Below are 1,751 nucleotides of genomic sequence, written 5' to 3'. Positions count from 1 at the left end.
CCCAAAATCAGTAAGGGTGAAGACCCCGGGGTAAGACTGTGCAGTTCTGTCCACCTTAGATAAAGGACCCCCAAACTACATGGCGTGGATCTAGATCTGACCCCTGACCTGAGCCAAAGGTGACTTCGGCCGTGACCTTGTCGTCTGACTCCCGCTGTCGTCTTAGAACGTCCACGCTTCCGGACTTGGTGAAGTCGTCACTGGCGTAGAAATCTGTGGTGATGTCTTCATTGTTCGCCTGGAGCACCATTCCTACGGGGCGGGGAGGGGGGGGGGTTGGTTCGTTTTGTTTTGTTTTTATTGTTTTTTGTGTGGAAGGGGTGGTTTGGTTATCAAGGGAGGGGGTGGTTGAATTGTTGTAGTTTTTTATGTTGTGTTGTTGTTTTGTTTTGTTTATTTGTTGTTGTTGTTTTATTGTGAGGGTGGGGGGAGGGGGAGATGGAAGAAGAAGAAGAAGAGAAGAATGTTTTTAAAAGTACATCTGCTATTGATTCCAGGGGGAAACATTAGATAACGATGGCGTGGACAATACATTCATACACAGACATCAATTCAAAACGTATATTAACGTTATATAGACCTATAGAACACAACAATACAGTACAAGCTTGTATTAACACTAGGTGTGGGCGAGTACTCGAGTCCACTCTGTCTGCGCTAGGACCGCACGGTGCCACCAGTCTATGGCTACTTTTCTTGTGTGCCATGCTGTGGCAAAGATCCCGCTCTGCTTTATTAGCGTCCAATTCCACCTGGATCTACCGGTTTTATTAGCGTCCATTAATATCTACCTGTGTTATTAGCGTCCACCAATATCTACCTGCTTTATTAGCGTCCAGTTCCACCTGGATCTACCTGTTTTATTAGCGTGCATTAATATATACCTGTGTTATTAGCGTCCATCAATATCTACCTGTTTTATTACCGTCCAGTTCCACCTGGATCTACCTGGATCTACCTGAGTTATTAGCGTCCAATGACACCTATCCGTTACATTGGCGTTAAGAAATATCTACCTGTTTCAGCGATATCCAGTGACACCCACATGTACCTGTTTTATTGGCGTTATGCAATATCTACCTGTTTTAGTGATATCCAATGGCGCCTACATGTTTTACTGACGTCTAGTGACACTTACCTGTCTTATTAGCGTCCATCAATATCTACCTGTTTTAATAGCATCCAGTTCCACCTGGTTCTACCTGTTTTAATAGCGTCCAGTTCCACCTGGATCTACCTGTGTTATTAGCGTCCAATGACACCTACCTGTTTTACTGACGTCCAGTGAGACTCGCCTGTTTTATTAGCATCTAGCTTCTCCTGGATCTACCTGTTTTACTGACGTCTAGTGACGACTCACCAGTTTTATTAGCATCTAGCTCCACCTGGAAGTGGGCGTTGTCTCCCTCCTTGGCGGCAAACGCCACAAACACCGTGGCCTGCACGGACTCTCCAGAGGAGCTCACGGGCTGAGCGGTCCGGGCCTGGAACTGGAACTTCTCGTACGGTATCTGCAACACAGGGTGAGCAGGGTTTTTGTTGTTGTTGTTGTTGTTGTTGTTGTTGTTGTTGTTGTTGTTGTTGTTATTGTTGTCGTTGTTGTTATTGTTGTTGTTATTGTTGTTGTTTTGTTGTTGTTGTTGTTGTTGTTATTATTGTTGTTGTTGTTGTTGTTTTGTTGTTGTTGTTTTTCGTTTTGGTTTTTGTTGTTTTTGGTTGGGGGTTGTTGTTGTTGTTGTTGTTTGTTTTTT

At 44.3% G+C, this 1,751-nt stretch overlaps 1 protein-coding gene across 1 annotated transcript in view; it reads right to left on the bottom strand.

The window, feature by feature from the left end:
• LOC101848972 overlaps window positions 1–1,751 on the bottom strand; it is a gene marked incomplete in the record, with an annotated part of 113,683 nt that overhangs the window by 65,806 nt on the left and 46,126 nt on the right. The window contains 2 exon segments of the mRNA XM_013083170.2: window positions 109–252; window positions 1,361–1,511. Coding sequence (XP_012938624.1) covers window positions 109–252; window positions 1,361–1,511 — 295 coding nt within the window.

This window comes from Aplysia californica, unplaced genomic scaffold (assembly GCF_000002075.1).
Source record: "Aplysia californica isolate F4 #8 unplaced genomic scaffold, AplCal3.0 scaffold00215, whole genome shotgun sequence".
Taxonomy (NCBI): domain Eukaryota; kingdom Metazoa; phylum Mollusca; class Gastropoda; order Aplysiida; family Aplysiidae; genus Aplysia; species Aplysia californica.
This window is presented reverse-complemented; position numbering and strand designations above follow the sequence as displayed.